Here is a 19793-nt window from a genome sequence, read left to right on the forward strand (position 1 = left end):
AGCAAGTGGTTTTATCTGAGAGCATAAGCTTGTCAGTCTTACAAACTCCATTGCCAGATAGGATGTCTCCAATACTGAGAAGAGAAGGTAATTCAGTGGGAGATTTCACTTACATTAATGTTCCCAACTATATAAGTCTTTATTTTATTCTTGACATATTTTAACTTTGAAATCAGGTGAAGTTGTTATAGGTTTCTGTTGCGTATTCTGGCCTCATTTCTTTTTGTCAGCCCACAGAGTCTTCACTATACAGTTATTACCAAGAGACAACTTACTGTTGAAGTATGGAAAAAAGTTTTCCATGTTAGGGACGTTTTTCATTTTGATGTTGGTTTTTGATATTACCACCTGATAAGACTTTTTCCTGTTACTTATGGGAAAGTAATGCTAATATGTTAATACCGTGATAACATTTGTAGAGCACACACATTTTCACTACAATCCTGTATGGTAGATGAGGTTAAATGAACTTACCACGGGAACATAGGAAATGTTCATACTCAAAGGTTTAAAAAAGGCATTCCCTAAAATCTTCATCTCCGTCTTTGGAGAACATGTTTTGGTGAACATTTTTTAAGATCTCTGCGTATTGACTCAAAAATATGAGCTATAAAATTTAATATCAGTGGGATCAACACGTGTCATTTTGTACTTTGATTTTTTTTTCCACTCAGAAATGTCATTAACTGTAGGTATATATTATGCTTTTAAATTGGCTGCCATGGGCCGGGCGTGGTGGCTCACGCCTATAATCCCAGCACTTTGGGAAGCCAGGGTGGGTGGATCACGAGGTCAGGAGATCAAGACCATCCTGGCTAACATGGTGAAACCCTGACTCTACTAAAAATACAAAAAATTAGCCGGGTGTGGTGGTGGATGCTTGTAGTCCCAGCTACTTGGGAGGCTGAGGCAGGAGAATGGTGTGAACCCGTGAGGCGGAGCTTGCAGTGAGCCAAGATTGCGCCACTGTCTTCCAGCCTGGACAACAGAGTGAGACTCCGTCTCAAAAAAAATAAAACATAAAAAAAAAATGGCTGCCATAGTACTCTAGTTGTAAAGGTATGACATCACTTACTTAACCAGTATTCTATTCATTGATGTTTAGGAAGTTTTCCACTTGTTGCTATTTTATAAATGAGAAGTATGATGAACATCCTTATACATACATATTTGCACACATCCTTGAGAAGTTCCTGGAAATAAGATTGACAGATAAAAAGCAATGCTTATTGCCAGGTGCGGTGGCTAAGCGCCTGTAATCCCAGCACTTTGGGAGGCCTAGGTGAATGGATCACCTGAGGTCAGGATTTCAAGACCAGCCCGGCCAGCATGGTAAAACGTATTTTTGTCTCTACTAAAAATAGAAAAATTAACTGGGCGTGGTGGCGCACCCCTGTAATCCCAGCTACTTTGGAGGCTGAGGCAGGAGAATTGCTTGAACCTGGGAGGGAGAGGTTGCAGTGAGTCAAGATTGTGCCACTGCACTCCAGCCTGGGTAACAGAGTGAGATTCTGCCTTTTTTTTTTTTTTTTTAAAAAAAGCAATGCTTATTTAAAATATCATGATATTGATGACCAGTTTACATCTTCATTAGCAGTACTTCAATGCCTGTTGTTATTCCCTGTAGAATTTTTGTTTTTTCATTTTTTAGATATAGGGTCTTCCTCTGTTTCCCAGGCTGGAGTGCTCTGGTGTGATCATGACTCGCTGCAATCTCAAACTCCTGGGCTCAAGTGATCTTCCCACCTCAGCCTCCCAGGTAGCTGGGACTACAGCTATGCCACCACACCTGGCTAATTTTAAAGTTTTTTGTAGAGATGGGGTCTCAATATATTGCACAGGCTGGTCTCAAACTTTTGGCCTCCAGTGATCCTCCCACTTTAGCCTCCCAAAGCACTGGGATTACATGCGTGAGTCACCAGGTCTTGCCTTCCATGTGGGATTATAACATGATATTAGAACTTTAAAAAGTTCTCTAATAATAGCCAATATTGGCTGGGCATGGTGGCTCACGCCTGTAATCCCAGCACTTTGGGAGGCCGAGGCAGTCAGATCATGAGGTCAAGAGATTGAAACCATCCTGGCCAACATGGTGAAACCCCGCCTCTACTAAAAATACAAAAATGAGTGGGGTGTGGTGGCACGTACCTGTAGTTCCAGCTACTCTGGAGACAGGCAGGAGCATCGCTTGAAACAGGGAGGCAGAGGTTGCAGTGAGCTGAGATTGCACCACTGCACTCCAGCCTGGTAACAGAGCAAGATTCTATCTCAGAATAATAATAATAATAACCACCACCACCACCACCAATGTTGGGCATTTGCAGTGTGCCAGACAACACTTTAAGCACATCACATACATTAACTCATTTAATCCTTTTGATACTCTACAAGACATATTAATAGCCACATCTTATAGGTGAGGGAAGAAATAACTGTGATCCTATAGTTGCCTTAAGTCTTGAGCCAGGATTGAACTGAGACACAGTACAGAACAGTATGTTAAACAACTGTGTCATATCACCTCTCTCCCTGCTAGCGTGGTGGCTGTGTCTGAAACACTGACTTGATACCAGTTTTTAAAAACCCTTGTATATCAACTAGTAAACTTTTAAGAACAAAACTCCTTTATCATAAAAAATACCTGTTTAAAAAAGAAAACATTGCACAATAGTTGATAAATATTTATGAAGTGGAGGGTTTGATTTCCCCCCTTTACTGACTTTTCATTTGTATCCTACCTCTCTCATTGAAGGTAGGTAGTTTGAGCCATAAGCAACATTTCTAGGTGGCTCAATTTGCCTCCTGCATCCTCCCTGTTTTCTTACTTTAATCTGAGACTGAAAGTATCTGAAAATGCTTATCATTTTGCAGGTCAGTAAATTGAGGTGGTGTCTTACAACTGTGATTCCAGCATTCCTTTTAATACCACAGCTGTCCCCATTGCTTGATCAGCAGCTAACCTTTTTATCTTTAGAATGTATTTTATACATCCTATGTTTGGTTTGGTAATGAAGCTTCTGATGAAGTGGGCCCCTGAAAAAATCTTTGTTAGTATAGGTATTACTTTAACAAACTAAGGCAATATGTAATACATGATTTACTTTGTCACCGCTCTTCCCCCAAATTTTGTAACTCTTGAAAGGTTAGGTCCTTGTCTTAATTACCTAGTACTATGCTAGAAGTATAGAAATCATTAAATTTCTATACTTTAATGATTAATATAGAAATCATTAAATTTCTAGGCTGGGCATGGTAGCTCACATCTGTAATTCCAGCACTTTGGGAGGCTGAAGCAAAAGATTGCTTGATCCCAGGAGTTCAAAACCATCCTGGGCAACATGGTGAGACCCTCATCTCTACAAAAATAAAAAATTAGCCAGGCATGGTGGTGCATGCCTGTCTGTAGTCCTAGTTCCTCGGGAGGCTCGGGTAAGAGGACCAGTTGAACCCGGAAGTTGGAGATTGCAGAGAGCCATGATCCAGTGAGCCACTGCACTCCAACCTGGGTGACGAGCGAGATCTTATCTCAAAAAAAAAGAAAATTGTTTCAATTATTTTTTGTGATCTCCTCCTTCCCCCATGGTTGAGTGAATACTAGAAACATGAATCCTTTTTGTATAGACCAGATGTGCTTTAAGAGTTCTTTTCTAGCTGTATGTTCCGTGATCTTTAAGATGTCTAGTATTTGAACCATATGTGAGTACAGTGCTTCTCACTTTGCTGGGTACATTTCTGTGTACTCTTATTGTAAACTGCACCTCATTGGCATTTTGGAGCAATGTAAACACTTATTTAATTAACAGTCACCTTAGGCCAGAAACAGGAGAAGCAAAGATGGTTGATGGCATATTTTGGAAGGTAGGCCCAGACTCTCAAGTATTGAATTGTGAGACTTCATTTTATGTTTTTTAAGTTATCCGTTGACTTTTCTTTCCCATTGATTTTCTTTCTGTTTATGCCAGGTGAGATGAGAGGCTTCATACAGTTCTGGCTTGTATGCTCTGTGAGTTTTGTAGGTGAACATTGGGATAGAGGAGGGGAAAATCACTTTTCATGTTTACATATGCATATATCTGGCTTTTCTTCTCTTTGAGTAAATTTGTACATGGCACACAACTGTACTTGGAGCACAGGGAATTTGTACTTTTGTGTGTTGTGGGTAAGGAACAATGACATGTTTAGGGGCTTGTGTCATAGCTCCATCATGCCTGATTATTTCAAGTCTGGGTTTAAACATCCAAGTTTCTCTGCTGGAGTAGTTGGTCTGTAGTAAACTGGATTAGTAGAATGAACAAGCATAGATTATTTTATTTTATTTCCACCACCAGTCTCCCAGAGGCTGCTTTCAGCCACAGTGCATATGAGCAACATGCAGCCCTTCTGCTTGTGAAGTTCTTAGCATAGATACTTTTAAAATGACTTATTAAGGTCAATCTCTAATAACTGGAAGTAGATACCAGAATTGACTACTTAAAATTGACCCAAGTGTAATAGAGTGGCTACCTGCATAAATTTTAACATGTTAAACAATAGTATTCATTGAAGCTTATTTTTAATTTGACTATGTTTCATTTTATGGTAGACCAAGGTACATAGATTTATAGAGTGCTTTCAGTTTTTTACTGTTGCTGTTAAGGTTAAAATGCAAGAGTAAACAAGGAAGAAGGAATAAAAGTGTTTTAATTTCAGTTTTTCTTATAAAACAGTATACATTTACTGAACAAAATTGGGAAAGTGCTGGAAAGTATAACTAAAAAAATTCTGCAGTCCTGTAATTCATATTTGTATTAGTTGAGATATTGTTATGTATAACATTGTACTACGCTCTTTTCGCTTTGCATTACAACCAAACATTGTCCTATGGCAAAGAAAGGAATATTAAAATAATTTATTAAATGTGGATTATAAAAGTATTGAGCAAAACCCACCACTGTTGACTGTAGTAATGTGAGGTGGAGTTGTCTTTATGTCCAGTAGCAGTGTTTGTGCTAACTTCTGAATATACTTTTAGTGCAAAAAATACCTCTTCACATATTGAAGGAGAATTTGAGAAAGATTGAGATGCCATCTTCTTTTGCTCAATTTGGACCTATCCTTTCTTCATCCTACTCTCAGTATCTGATTTCTGTTGTCTAAGTAGGAGGGGTTTTACTTGCAGCAGACTGAGTTTTTGTAACCTTACGTTGAAAGTTAAGGAAGGTGAGGCATCAGCAAGGAAGGGAAAGATGTTTGTGGTGGAGAATGAGAAGCCCTTAATTGTAGGGTATTTTTTATTATTTCTGATAGTTACATAATCCATTGGATTTTTTACTCACTTGAATGTTGGACATTTACTCTCTTTGTGATTATAACACTAACATGAACATTCTGCTTAAAATTCAGAATCTGAATTCTAAATTTTTGTTTTTAGGAAGGATCGAGATCGAGACCGGGATCGTGAAGATCGGTCTAAAGATCGAGACCGAGAACGCGATAGAGGAGATAGAGAGCGGGAGAGGGAGAAAGAAAAGGAGAAGGAGTTGCGAGCTTCAACGAATGCTATGCTTATCAGTGCTGGATTACCACCTTTAAAAGCTTCCCATTCAGCTCATTCAACCCACTCAGCGCATTCAACGCATTCGACACATTCTGCTCATTCAGCGCACGCCGGACATGCAGGTCACACGTCACTTCCACAGTGCATTAATCCGTTCACCAACTTACCCCATACTCCTCGATACTATGATATTCTGAAGAAACGGCTTCAGCTCCCTGTTTGGGAATACAAGGATAGGTTTACAGATATTCTGGTTAGACATCAGTCCTTTGTACTGGTTGGTGAGACTGGGTCTGGTAAAACAACACAGGTGAGTTACTGTATACCATGGTACATATTTCATTTATGTTTAAGTTTAGCAAATGTTGCATATTTGATTCTGGTGGTCATTTCCCTTGTCTGTCCTATGGAACATCTTGAAGAATAGCTGCTTTGATGTTTAATTGGCACTCTGAATTTCAGAGTGGAAATCCTATGGAGAGTACCTCTCTCCCCTGAGTCTAGGGGAAAATAGTGGTGCTCGCTTTTCAAATTTTGTTACCTTAAGTATGGCAGAGTGATGCTCTCCTACCCATTTTGACTCTAGTACAGTACAGATTTAGGGACACACAGTTTGTTTTCTGGTGCTTGGGTGGAGAAATCAACCACTGGGGTAGATTTTTGTCGTTTGTATTTAATATAGTATCTTGAGCCATGCAAATATCTATTTTTCGAAAAAATGAAGTGCTAAAAGGATATAAAGTCTATACTCGTGACTTTTGTCCATCTAGTCGTCCCCCCCATAGAACTAAACACTGTTACTAGTGTCTTATTTGTAATATATCTAGGATATTTTTTAAACACGGATGGGCTATTATTAACTAGACCCCTGTTGATAGACATAGGCTGTTTCCCATGGTTGTTTTGCATGGGCAAGTGTTTCTGTAGGAATCAGAAATTGCTGGGTCAGAAGATCATTTGTAATTGTGATACAGAAAGCTGGATAGCCTTCCAGAGGGAGTGTATTAATTTACCTTTCCATGAGCATGTATGAGAACATATGTGGGAAACTATTAAAACGTATCGTTGAACTTGAATTTTTACAAATCCAATAGGTGAAAAATTGCATTCTAGTGTACTTTTTAATTTGCATTTTCTTGCTGTGAGTGAGAAGTAACTCTTTATACACTTAAGCCTGAACCATTAATTAAAAATTTATTTCGGTTTCAAAAGTAGTGGTCCCTGATCATTGTAGAAAATTTGAAAAAATCAGAAAAGTATTAAAGCTAATTTAATAATTACCTGTCTTACCATGCAGAGATTGAACATACTGCATACACAATTTATCTTTTTCTAAAGTTACATGTGCATAGACATTTTGAAGGTACTGTAGCAACAAAAATAGGAAGCTTTTATTACAGACTGAGCCTTAGTACCATTTTTCTCTTCTCTTCTCTTCTCTTCTCTTCTCTTCTCTTCTCTTCTCTTCTTTTCTTTTTAATTGTTGTTGTTGAGACAGAGTCTCTTTCACCCATGCTGGAGTGCAGTGGTATGAATGCAGCCTCAACCTCCTGGGCTGAAGGGATCCTCCTGCCTCAGCTTCCCAAGTAGCTGGGATCACAGGCATATGCCACCAGTGCCTGGCTAAGTTTTAAATAAAATTTTTGTAGAGTTGAGGTTTTGAACTCCTGAGCTCAAGCAATCCTCCTGCCTTAGCCTTGCCGATTTTTCTTTTTTAATGAAAGAAAACTTAGAATTGATGTTAGGGTGTTCAAAAATCACCTTACGGAAATGTAAAGAATTTTCAAATTACATGGAAGACTGTAACTCTGAACTTACTATTTAATTGACATTTGGGTAAAGCCAGACACTGTGTACTTTACATGTATTAGCTTATTTACATTTTTCTATAATCCTGCAGGGAAGACATTCATCACCACTTTACAGATGAGCAAAATGAGGTTTAGGTTTATGAGAAACTTAGGTTTAGCGAATTGTCCTGGGTTGGGTTGTGGATTTTGGTGGGCTCAACGTTTAAAACTTTGTACCTTTGTCTTTATATCTAAAGTTTTATTTCATACTGCTATTCTGTGGTCTGATATAGGTAGCCTCATTTCAGAGATGAGTTTATTGATGGTTAGTGTAGAGGGAGGTCAGGTCAACTCAAGATGAGGTTTGTGATTATTTGGATTAACATTTGACTTTTAGAGGGGTAAAGATATTTGAATACTTAGGATTGCAGCACATCAGGGGGATTTGAAGGGAAACCAAACAGTTTAAGGAGTGAATTTCATTCAAATGTTTCCTAGCATACTCTTATTAAACTTTGACTCAAACTATTAAAACCAGTCTGTTTTTTTGGTGATTTGTTCTTGTCAGAAAAATTCTCTAAACAAAATCTAAAGTAATAACTTTAACTTTTTTTTTTTATTATTTTGAGACAAAGTGTCGCTCTGTTACCCAAGCTAAAGTGCAGTGATGTACTCTTGGCTTCCTGCAACCTCTTCCTCCTGGGTTCAAGTGATTCTCCTGCCTCAGCCTCCTGAGTAGCTGGGACTGCAAGTGTGCGCCACCATGCCTGGCTAATTGTTTTTGTATTTTTAATAGAAACGGCGTTTCACCATGTTAGCCAGGCTGTTCTCTAAATCCTGACCTCAAGTGATTGGCCTGTCTCGGCCTCCCATGTGCTGGGATCACAGGCCTGAGCCACTGCACCGGACCATGACTTTAACTTTTGACAGACCTACAGTAAAGACGTTTCACATTGCTGCTTAGTAGACACATAACTGCACATGAGTAAGGAATTGAAGCTAGGTCAGCCAAAGGGACAGTGTGAGCAAGGACACATGTTGAGCTAAGGGAATGCAGATGTGCTCTGGCCAGAATACAGAGGGTTTGGGAAGGTGGAGGTGGGGCAGGTGAGACTGCAGCTGTCAGTTGAGCCTTAATATATCTTATATAGATTGGAAGCCATCAGAGCTCTTGAACTGAAGAGGAATGATGAGGATTTAAAAAAAAAAAATGTCCTGTCTAGTGAACATACTGATGATAGACCATGTAAGAGGTCATAACAAAAGGTTTTATTCTGCGAAGGGCCATGGGAATAGAAAATAAAGAATGGATTGGAGTCAGGATATTAGGAATTAACAAGTATTTTGGAGGAAGGTGAGAAATGGTTTTGCTTTTGAACGTGTGAATTTGAGATACTAACTAGGTGGAAATGACCATTAACTCTAAGATGGAAGCTAGAGTTAGGATTGGCATTGATGAATTATAGGTAATACCAGAAGTTAGAACATATAAAACTTCACAGGATATTGTGTAAAACAAGAAGACTAGAACACCGAGGATCAGTTTGTAAGATGACCTCAAATGGAGGAAGAGAAGAAGCTGAAAAGGAGGAATGGCTTTAAAATAACTTAGTCCTGGCTGGGTGCGGTGGCCCATGCCTGTAATCCTGGCAGTTTGGAAGGCTGAGGCGGGAGGATCACCTGAGGTCAGGGATTTGAGACCAGCCTGGCCAATATGGTGAGACCCTGTCTCTACTAAAAATACAAAAATTAGCTGGGCGTGGTGGCGCACACCTGTAATCCCAGCTATTTGGGAGGCTGAGGCAGGAGAATCACTTGAACCCTGGAGGTGGAGGTTGCAGTAAGCCCAGATTGTGCCCCTGCATTCCAGCCTGGGCAACAGAGTGAGACTCCATCTTAAAAAAAATAGAACTGATCCCTGGCTTGAATACACCAGTAGCCTACATATTTCAGGACCTCCTTCTCTTCTTAATGCTATGTTCCTTAGAAATGTGAACAGATGCATTAACTGACTGGTTCTCCAGCTATTGCCTGGGAGTTCTTAAAAGTCCTTGAAACGATTTCAGGGGTCCTAGAATTTGTAAAAATATAAGGAAATGCACTCTTCTAGCTAAGTTTTTTTTGTTTGAAAAGTAGTCATTTTTATAGAAAGTGTTATTTTGTATTAAAACAGAATGAGGTTTTATTGTTAGCAATTAATATTTTAGCAATTTTTCAGTTTTAATTTCTTAACAGTAAATTTATTAGTAGTTTGGCATCCTTGGTCATTTTCAGAGTGAGTGTACAAGGGTCCTGAGAGCTGCTAATTAACTTGTTGGTCTTGTTTTTCAAGTGGAGGTAAGCTGTCGATTTTAGCGGAGTGAATTAAAAAATCTGAAAATTCTTGGCCAGGCATGGTGGCTCATGCCTATAATCCCAGCACTTTGGAAGGCCGAGGCGGGTGCATCATCTGAGGTCAGGAGTTCGAGATCAACCTGCCCAATATGGTGAAACCCTATCTCTACTAAAAATACAAAAAATTAGCCAGGTGTGGTGGCATGCGCCTGTAGTTGCAGCTACTTGGGAGGCTGAGACAGGAGAATCGCTTGAACCTGGGAGGCGGTGTTTGCAGTGAGCGGAGATTGTGCCACTGCACTCCAGCCTGGGCAACAGAGTAAGACTGCATCTCAAAAAACAAAAAAACAAAAGATCTGAACATTCTTGCCTTGAGAATTTTGAATTAATTTTAAATATCTTTAGTTCACCAGTGAGTGGTTTTTGAATTTTCACTTTCTAGATCTTTGAAAGTACTTTTTGCCCTTGTGAAAGGGTTGCCGAATTGAGGATATATGTAGGTCTGTGGATTTACAGAACCTGATAGATACCACTTCTTTAGTTATTTTTGTTCATTTAAAGTGTTTTAAAGATATATGTGATGTTTTTAGAGAATCAGCATAATTAACCCTCCCTTTCAGATACTTGTCAGTGACAGGTTACCCCCAAATTGCAGAAGCAACCTAACTAAAATGTAATAATAGTCCAGCTACCAATATTCTTCATCAGTTTTACTGTACTGATACGGTGCAGAAAACTCCATGTTTCCTGTAGCATTAGAGTCTGATAGGCTTCTGGAAGCTTTGATGTAAAACAATTATGCTCTTCCAGCAGTGGATTTCCATTTAATGTGGTGAGCACTTACATTTTCCCCATGGTTCTTTTCCAGTTAAGTGACTGTAAAACTGTAAAACTAGGGAATCCATTAGCTTATGTTGATAATGGAACTGGGGGGAAATGTACTGCCATCAAGGCACCCAACTTAACTTGTGCTTGGGGGTCCCCCGCCCCTTTGGCCACGCTTAACGAAGTGGCTCTAGGTCCTGTTAAATTTGAGACTGGCAGTTCTTAAAATTGACTTTAAGATGGTACCTAAGGTGCTGCCATTGTGCATACTGCTCCTGAGGGGAAAAGGATAAGATTACCAAAGAGTGGGGTGCTAAGAGTTAGGTTCTGCTGGCTTATCAACCAAATTTGAATTGAATTAAATACAAGTACAGCTTCAGAGTTACAAGGGGATATGATTTCTACTTGATTTTGCAACTCAAATTATATAAGAATTTAAAAGTTACACTTTGTTAGAAACGTTATAAAGTAGAATTTGTAGTAAGTTGGAGTTTTTAAAATTGCATAGGGAAATACTTCATGATGGGATAGTTCACCCTGTCGAGTGCATCTCTGACTGTGTATACTCAGCTCAGGGGTATGTGTTATATCAGTATTACACATGACTGTTCCTTGGTTTAGAGAGCTTGTGTTACAAGTTTTGAGTCACAAATCTTTTTGTCATTTGCCTAATTGAATTTGTTTTTAAATCATTGGAATGAGATAAAGTGTTTTATGTTACATATGTGCTTGATATGCAGGCAGAAGAGAATTAATTTAAATGTGAAATTATTTGATAGATTCCGCAGTGGTGTGTGGAGTACATGCGATCATTACCAGGACCCAAGAGAGGAGTTGCCTGTACCCAACCCAGGAGAGTGGCTGCAATGAGTGTGGCTCAGAGAGTTGCTGATGAAATGGATGTGATGTTGGGCCAGGAAGTTGGTTACTCCATTCGATTTGAAGACTGCAGTAGTGCGAAAACCATTCTTAAGTAAGTACTATATCTTTAAAGATGCTTTTCTTTCTTTGCTTGCCATTTTCTGCCATTAGGTAGAAGACTTTGCTAGTGCAGGCTTATGTCATCCAAATTTAGAATTGTCCAAAGTAGGCCTTCTTAGACTTACCACATGACCTTATTTTAATTATAGATTATTGGTAATATATAGCTATTTGGTAGAAATTGAAGTTCAAAGGTCAGATTTTAGTTACTTGGTTCTGCATTTTAGATAAAATGTTACTGATAGTGTAAAATATGTGATTTTAGTAGACACAATGGCGTATGACTTAATTGTGAAAGAAAAGGAAAGTGGCATGTCTTAGTAAAAGATAACTACTTTTAGAAAGAAGAATGTATAGGATGGGATATGATTTATTTAGGGGAGAGGGGACTTTTAATGTTAATTATGCAGTTATTACCGTGCATCTGTTATAAGCTAAAAAGAGGAGTCTTTTGTTCTGTAATACACTCTTAGAGCTGCCTCTAGGACCTCATTCCTCTGTAGCTGTGGTGCAGATGATTGACTACCATATTGAGCTTTCTAATGTTTTAACTCTACCAACTTTTTATTGTCTTACACTTGCATTCTGCATAAGTTGAGATATATGCTACCTGATAATGATTCTTTCTCAAGTCTTATTTCCGTCTGGTTGCTTCTGCTTATTCTGTATTTATGTGACATTTAAGTCCTTTTAAACGTGACTTGAGTGGGGCTCAGTGGCATATGCCTGTTTATTCCTAGCCAGTTGGTAGGCTGAAGCAGGAGGATTGCTTGAGGCCAAGAGTTCAAGGCTACAGTGCACTCTGATCATGCCTGTGATAGCTACTGCATTTGAACCTGAGCAACATAGCAAGACCACATTTCTTTAAAAAGAAAAAAATAAAAAATCATATCTATGTAATCTTCTCCCTGAGGTTTTTAAAAACCATTTTGGAGCATTGTGTAGGCAGTGATATGAGTCTTTGTTGTCAGAGAGATATATAGTGTTAATGGAATAAATGAAACAAGAGTCTCTCTTTTTTTTTTTTGAGATGGAGTCTCAGTCTGTTGCCCAGGCTGGAGTGCAGTGGCACCATCTTGGCTCACTGCAACCTCCGCCTCCCAGGTTCAAGCAATTCTCCTGCCTCAGCCTCTTGGGTAGCTAGGACGTAGGCGTGTGCCACCACGCCTGGCTAACTTTTTGTATTTTTATTAGGGATGGGGTTTCACTATGTTGGCCAGGCTGGTCTTGAACTCTTGACCTCATGATCCGCCCGCCTCAGCCTCCCACAGTGCTGGGATTACAGGCGTGAGCCACCACACCCGGCCGCAGAAATTGAATGGAATAATAAACTGCATGTGTTTATCACCGATTTTTAACTATTTCAATCTTATTTAATTCATATCCCCAAACCCTTTGCCTGTCCCATGTTATTTTGAAGTAATCCTAAATACCAAATAATTATATATATAAATATTTCAGTGTGTATCTCTGAGATAGTTTCTTAAAACAGAGCTATCATAACTTAAAACAATTTATTTGATCAAAATATCCAGTCTTCATTCAATAGTTGTGTCAGTTTTTTCTAATTCTTTGGTTTATCTAATTTTATTAGAACTTTTTATTCAGTGTAATATTTAATAGCAGTTGAACTTTAAAATACTTAAATAAGCTTATCCTTATGACTTTATGGGGCATGTTTTTGACTTAAACCTTAATCTTCACTGAATAAATTATTGTAGTTTGGTGATACCATGTTATTGATCACTGGTAATTATAGTATAATTAACAATTACAGAAGCAAAATCATAGTTCATTATGTTATATTACGTTAAAACACAGATAATGTCAAGGAATTGAGGATAATAAGGGGGAGATTTTACTCATCTTTAGGAGGAATATCATTATTCTGACTTGATTCACATTGCATTGAATTTTTCTTGGTAAGCCACAGTTGAGTTGAGAACAGAATTTGGAAATTGGGATGCAAGAAAGTTATGCAATATTGGTGCTATGTGTATGTGTAGTAGGAAGTGGATGGAGGATAGGCTTTCAAAAGATGAGTACTTCTGAAAGATTTTGGCTCACTTCATAGGGAATGACAAGTAACAGATTTTATAGTTCAAACAAAGTATTTTTGGCATTGTAATTTTTTTTATGGAGCAGTTTCTAGAGGTTATAACTACTTTTAAAAGCTTTCTTAAGACAGGGTAAGCTTATTGGGGTTTTTTTTAGGAGCTCACCTGGTGTTGCCTTTAAGTAACGTAAGTAAAGGAGTGTATTATTACAGTAAGTTAGCTTAAAATTTAAAAATTTCAAATGTAACTCTTGGTGTTTAATAGGAAGAATTTAACTAATGGGAATGTTTCATTAAATGTAGTTCTTTTCATGTATAGATATAAAATGCTTATATATCCATTGTGTAGCCAGGGCAAACTTTAATTTTCACTCTAGGATGGTAAAGAGGCTGACTTAGGCAGATTCTGCTTGAGGAGCACAGAATTTAACCATAGTTTGAGAGCATTTTAGCTAAATAATACATCTTTAAATTGTCCCCATACAGATTAAGGGTCCATAACATAGTTTCTTTAGTGTTTGGGATACCTGTTCATCAATTTTAGGGTGTAGATCTGATACTGTGCTCTTTTCAGAAGATTGGATCTAGTGTAACTTAGTGCACACTCTGTTAGTCTAGCCTTAAGTGGCTACCCCGTCCCAGTGGACAAGTAAGTTTACAAAACTGCTACTCCTAAATGGTTTTTGTATTTCCTTTTTTATGTGTTTGCTTGTCCCCATCCTTTTCTTCTGAAACATTCTTTTTGCAAAATACTTTCCTGTTGTCTTGGAGTGGAAATTATGAAGAAAAAACCCAATAAGATACCTAAAGAGCTGACCAATCAGGGAACAATATATTGCCGTATTTGTGACTAGTCAGTGTAAAATAACCTGATTCATTTTGATATAAGGAAAGAGAGGTTGTTGGCTTCTGGTGTAGCCCTTTTGCAGTGGCTTTTAAGAAGCATTTTTCTGTGGTTGTAACTTTTTTTTTTTTTGAGAGGGAGTCTTGCTCTGTCGCCCAGGCTGGAGTGCAGTGGCCCGATCTCAGCTCACTGCAACCTCCGCCTCCTGGGTTCAAGCAGTTCTCCTGCCTCAGCCTCCCAAGTAGCTGAGATTACAGGCACCCACCACCACGCCCAACTAATTTTTGTATTTTTAGTAGAGACGGGATTTCACCATATTGACCAGGCTGGTCTCAAACTCGTGACCTTGTGATTGCCCGCCTTGGCCTCCCCAAGTGCCGGGATTACAGGCACCCAACCACATGCAGCCTGGTTGTAACATACTTTAATTCAGGAAATCACCTTCTGTTTTTTGAAAGAGCTGGTAATTTTTTAGGGAAGAAAACAATTTAATAATCTTGTATGTGTAGAAAAACATAATGATTGAAGTTGTTAATTTGGTAGGTAATTTTACAGTTATTTTAGGTGATATGCTACCTTTTATTTTTTCCTACGCTATAAAATTAGAGATTTTTATGTTGAAGGAATCTAATAATTTATACATGTAATGATTCGTCAGTCAGCTAATAATTAAGTACTTTTTATGTGTTGGGCAGTTCTAGGTATAATAATGAAAAGTGCATCTAGTCCCTGTCCTTGTTAGAGCAAATAATGTAATAAAAAGTTTGACATTGTAATTAACCTTCTGAAGCAGAATATGGGTGTTTATGTGAAAGAATGATTTGAGAATAAGTTTAGGTGGGAAGACGTTGGATTTATTTATTTATTTTTGAGGCAGAGTCTCATCTCATCTGTCACCCAGGCTGGAGTGCAGTGGTGCCATCTCGGCTCACTGCAACCTCCGCCTGCCGGATTCAAGCGATTCTCGTGCCTCACCCTTCCAAGTAGCTGGGATTATAGGCGCGTGCCACCATGCCTGGCTACTTTTTGTGTTTTTAATAGAGATGGGGTTTCACCATGTTGGCCAGGCTGGTCTCAAACTCCTGACCTCAAGTGATCCACCCACCTCAGCCTCCCACAGTGCTGGGATTACAGGCGTGAGCCACTGCTCCCAGCCAAGAAGTTGGAATTTAAGTCAAGGGTTGAATTTAAAGTGATGATTAGCCAGAACAGGGGTTATGGGATAGGGAATTACAGGGCATTGCCATAGCAGATTCTTTGGTGCCCCTGGAAACAGCTGACTGAAGCACTAACTGAATAAAGACTACTTATGCAGATTCCAGAGTTTCCAACAAGACAGCTTCGTTTAAAAATACCTTGAGGCCAGGAGCAGTGGCTCACACCTGTTGTCCCAACACTTTGGGAGGCTGAGGCAGGAGGATCACTTGAGTCCAGGATGGGTAACGTAGTGAGACCCTGGCTCTACAAAAAGATTTATATTTAAATAAATTAGTCGAGTGTGGTAGTATGTACCTGTAGTCCCAGCTACTAGGGTAAGGTAAGTGGATCACTTGGACCCAAGAGTTTGAGACTGAGGTGAGCTAGAATTGTGTCACTGCACTCCAGCCAGAGTGACAGAGCAAGACTCCATCTCTAAGAAAAAAAAAAAAGGTGGCTTATGAAGAGAACCAAAAGGAAATAGATCCTAGAGCATAGCCTCTAGGGTCAGTGTCTGAGTTGTCCTAGCTCTGCCCACTTATTAGCTGTGACATTAACTATATGTTAAGTAGCCCTCATGTGCTTATTTCTTTTTCAGAAGATGGAACTGGTACTAACTACCTGATACAGTTATTCTGAGATCAGATATAGTAGTCTGCGTACAACTCTTCATCATTTATGACACTCTGTTTAGGGGTGCGTCAGTCAGCATTGCTGATTCTTGCTGCTGTTGGTGATGATGGTAGATTTCCAGTTGGAGAAATTATTGGATCTTTTTAACCAGTTAACCCAGTTAGAGAGGGACTTAGAAAACCAATTTAATAAAGTTCCTTTTAGCACAATAATTGAATTACAATTGGGGATGTAAACTTAAACCTTGACATGTCACTGGAATGAATCAATTCAAGTATGCTCTTAGGGCTGGAGGTAAAGGTGAAACAGATGTGGCACTTTAAGGACCATTAATTATACAAACAATTATAAACTAATTTATTGAACATCTGTTATGTGGCAGTCTTGGTTCTAATTCATGTGTAGCACGTAAGTTAGGTAAGGGTAATTTTATTGGACTCTTAAAAAGAGGTGGGAATAAAGGATAAATGTGGTTATTTAACACTTAGGCAGTTTCTACAAGAGGACTAAAAAGTTACTGTGGTCACCCTAGAAGTAGAATTCTCTTGGCTTTTGCTGATTCCTAGAAAGCTAACTTGGTTTACAGAGGCTCTACATGTTTTGTTAAATTTGACCTTTGTACTTAGGATTAGATAGAGAAGGCTCTCTTTGTTTATACAGTGCCAATATCTTACAAAATATTAAGTAGAACCTACACATTCATTCTAGCTTTCTGTGAGTTCTGTTGAGAATGAAAGAATATTCCCTTTTGTGAAAATTTGAGGAATAGGCAGTGTATTTTTATTTAGTTGTCTTTATTTTCCATTGTTAACTTAGGCATTTTTTCTTGATTAGGTATCTAACTCAGAAACACATACCAAATGTATTTTAGCTGTTTACACTAACAAAGCTGTATGTTTTGATTGTGGTCTCAAACATTTCAGCTCTTTTTTAAGAATCCAGGGTTTGATGTTTCCTTTTTGCCCTGTTGGATGTATTGAACATTGAAACACTGTAGATTCTAAGTTATTCAAAGTATGTTCCCTTTCCTTGTGAACATTTACATCTAGTAGTTTGTTGTCATTGTAACCAGTATTTTGCTATATGTAGTGCTGTTGGGATTACAGTAAGTTAGTGTTGCTCATATTGTGTAATATGGTTGCTAAGAACATAACAGATTGAAATAGAGCCTGTCTTTGTTTATTCCTTCACCAATAAAAGAAATATTGTTTAAGGACTCTGCTCATATCACTGGCTCTTCACTGACTTGGTTGGGAAGGGGTAAGCTGTCAAGCCAATAAGAAGGTAATTTGAATGTATAGAGATTTCACAGAGGAGGAGGTATTTCATCTGAGTTGAGAAGGATGGAGAGACTTTGATAGGCAGATGGACTAGCCAGTAGCAAATAGTATCAATCATTTCCTGATACTCTAGGTAGATGAGCTGGTTTCCAGTAAGGTTGAAGTTCCCACACTGTCTTAATTGACAGCACATTTAATGTCTCAATAATTTTGTCATAGTACCCCAGGCCTGAAGAACTATTTCAGAATTCCATTTACAAAGTAGTTGGGTACTAATAACCTAAGTATTTATGTTTCTTTTAAAAAATAATACACATACGTTGAAAGAAAAGTTATTTCATTCTTAAATAACCACCATTATTTACTAAGTGTGTCAATCTATTTGATCGCTCACAGTTTCTCGAACCTTGATAACAGATTGAACACTACCTCTTTTATTTCCTGTTCTATACTGATGTTTGCCTCATACTTTTTAAAACAGCAACTATCAAAAGTCTAGCTTCACAAATATGACATCAAAAGGATTTATGGTCTACTTTTGAAACTCTGAACTACCAAAAACTTGTAGTTCCTGGGATGTCCTACATGTTGAACATGGAAAATAGTAAAAAATTATGTTTTAAATCATTAAAATGATAACATGTATATTCTAGGTGATCATTTAATGCATTTAACAGATGGAATCAACAGCTTACTCTATCATTTGAGTGACCTGTTTTTACCCAAAAAAGTAGTTTAATCTTCTTTTGGCTGCATAGACATTAAGGTTGTAAACTAGTCCAGGTGCTCATGCAAAGTACAGGCTCATGCCTGTAATCCTAATACTCTGGGAGGCTGAGGCAGGAGGATTGCATGAGTCCAAGAGTTCTGGGATGTAGTGTGCTAGTTTGGCATCCATATGGTAACTCCTTTGAGAGTGGGGGACTACCAGGTTGCCCCAGGAAGTGTGAACCAGCCCAGGTTGGAAAATGAGCAGGTCAAAGCTGATCAGTAGTGGGATTGTATCTGTGAGTAGCCACTGCTTTCCAGCCTGGGCAACATAGCAAGGCCTTGTCTCTTTAAAATATATACCTACATATATACATATGTTTCTTTATATATAGATTATATTTCTTTATATATATAAAGAAATTACTACACATAAACCTATTTAGGCATATTAATGCTGGTAAGCTTTTTTTTAAAAATAGACGCACTCATTTGGGTTGACTAGATTTCAGTGAGTTAATCTAAAAGATCAGTTGTAAATAGAAAAATTATACCTGGACATTTAAACAGAAGACCTATAGATTCATTTATTGTTAACATTAACCAACGCCATTTTGTTGAGTATGGGTCATTTGGAATTCCATTTAATTCCAAAGCTGGAATTTAAACTCAAACATTTAGAAGATACACAAGTTTTTCTGGAATTTAAGATAATTCAGTCTTTTGGAAGGCTTGATTTTTAGGCTCTTTTAAGTCTTTCAGAGTTGTCTCACAGATTTGATAGTTTTGTGTGTGTGTGAGATTCATCTTGTTCTAAACTTCTGAAACATACGACTTAGTGTTCATCTATATGACTCTGTTTTCTATGCTTGGGGTTTATCATTTCATGTCAGCTATAATTCCCTTGACTCAAGTGATGGAGACAGGGTTATGTATATATTCATTATGTTTCATAAAGTATATGGTTATCCCAAGAATTTATGAATTACATAGAGGCTAGTTTATAAGGAGTGTGGTATAGAACTCTGTTGATTGAATATTTCCCAAGTGCCCGGCAGTTAGTGTCCTGAGGACTTTATATATGTACATTGTTTTGTTTATTTTAAACAAGTTTTACCCTGTTCACATTTTTACAAAGGGAACATTACAGAAGAAATTGTCAAGATCAGACAATAATAGGAAAACAGAGACTTAAACCCAGTTTTGTCTTGCAACAAGTATGTATTCTTAACCTCTGTGTGTTTTATTTCCTTCATCATCGTTCCTCATCGCTCCATGTAATTCTCTGAGTGTATTGTAAAGCTTTCCTAGGTAATATGGAAAGCAGTAAACCTAATTACTTGGATTAAAAAGTGCCATTCATTTATAATAGATGCCTTTTTCAAGTTGCTTTATTTATGCTTTTTTAACTTTTATGTTCAGGGGTATGTGTGCAGGTTTGCTGTATAGGTAAATTGTTGTAGGAGTTTGGTGTACAGATTTTTTTTTTCTTTTTTTTTGAGACAGTGTCTCACTCTGTTCCAGGCTGGAGTGCATTGACGCAATCTCAGCTCGCTGCGACCTGTGCCTCCTGGGTTCAAGCGATTCGATTCTCTTGCCTCGGCCTCCC

At 38.2% G+C, this 19793-nt stretch overlaps 1 protein-coding gene across 3 annotated transcripts in view; it reads left to right on the forward strand.

Annotated features, from left to right (window-relative positions):
- The window catches only part of DHX15 (DEAH-box helicase 15), a 97779-nt gene that overhangs the window by 43200 nt on the left and 34786 nt on the right, over window positions 1-19793 (forward strand). For all 3 annotated transcript variants that reach the window (XM_038008648.2, XM_038008647.2, XM_008017742.3), the window contains 2 exons: window positions 5411-5846; window positions 11265-11458. In XM_038008648.2, coding sequence (XP_037864576.1) covers window positions 5541-5846; window positions 11265-11458 — 500 coding nt within the window. In that variant the 5' untranslated portion in view covers window positions 5411-5540. The remainder of the gene's footprint in view (window positions 1-5410; window positions 5847-11264; window positions 11459-19793) is intronic.

This window comes from Chlorocebus sabaeus, chromosome 27 (genome assembly GCF_047675955.1).
Source record: "Chlorocebus sabaeus isolate Y175 chromosome 27, mChlSab1.0.hap1, whole genome shotgun sequence".
In the NCBI taxonomy this organism is placed as follows: domain Eukaryota; kingdom Metazoa; phylum Chordata; class Mammalia; order Primates; family Cercopithecidae; genus Chlorocebus; species Chlorocebus sabaeus.